The following is a 382-nucleotide window of genomic DNA, read 5'->3' as shown; positions in this document are numbered from 1 at the left end:
AAGCAAATATAACTTATAGCGTGAATATTGTAGATAATGAGTAAAAACGCCTTTGGTTTATATTAATTTTATTTTTCTCAGTCAGGAAGACTTACATCTGGGCGCGTAGCTTCATTTTCCATAGCCACCGCTTCCACGGCCGCTGCCTCCTCCGCCTCCGCTACCAAAACCGTTGCCAAAGCCGATGCCCCTCCTCCGCCACTGCTTCCACTGCCACTGCCACCGAATCCACTGCCGCTACCAACCTACCGCTACCTCCGAATCCACCAGCCCCAACGCCGCTGCCTCCGAATCCGCCGCCTCCACTGCCACCACCTCCGAATCCACCGCCTCCACCCCCAGAGAGCTTTCCACTTCCAAGGAAAACTGCGGGGAGCACACT

General features: G+C 54.5%; 1 protein-coding gene across 1 annotated transcript in view; it reads right to left on the bottom strand.

Moving 5' to 3' along the window:
• Positions 1–382, bottom strand: part of LOC119588245 (glycine-rich protein DOT1-like) — a 4,058-nt gene that overhangs the window by 2,894 nt on the left and 782 nt on the right. The window contains exon 2 of the mRNA XM_037936941.1: positions 250–366. Coding sequence (XP_037792869.1) covers positions 250–366 — 117 coding nt within the window. The remainder of the gene's footprint in view (positions 1–249; positions 367–382) is intronic.

This window comes from Penaeus monodon, chromosome 23, assembly GCF_015228065.2.
Source record: "Penaeus monodon isolate SGIC_2016 chromosome 23, NSTDA_Pmon_1, whole genome shotgun sequence".
Taxonomy (NCBI): Eukaryota; Metazoa; Arthropoda; class Malacostraca; order Decapoda; family Penaeidae; genus Penaeus; species Penaeus monodon.
Note: the sequence above shows the minus strand (reverse complement) of the source record. Positions and strands in the feature narration are given on the sequence as shown.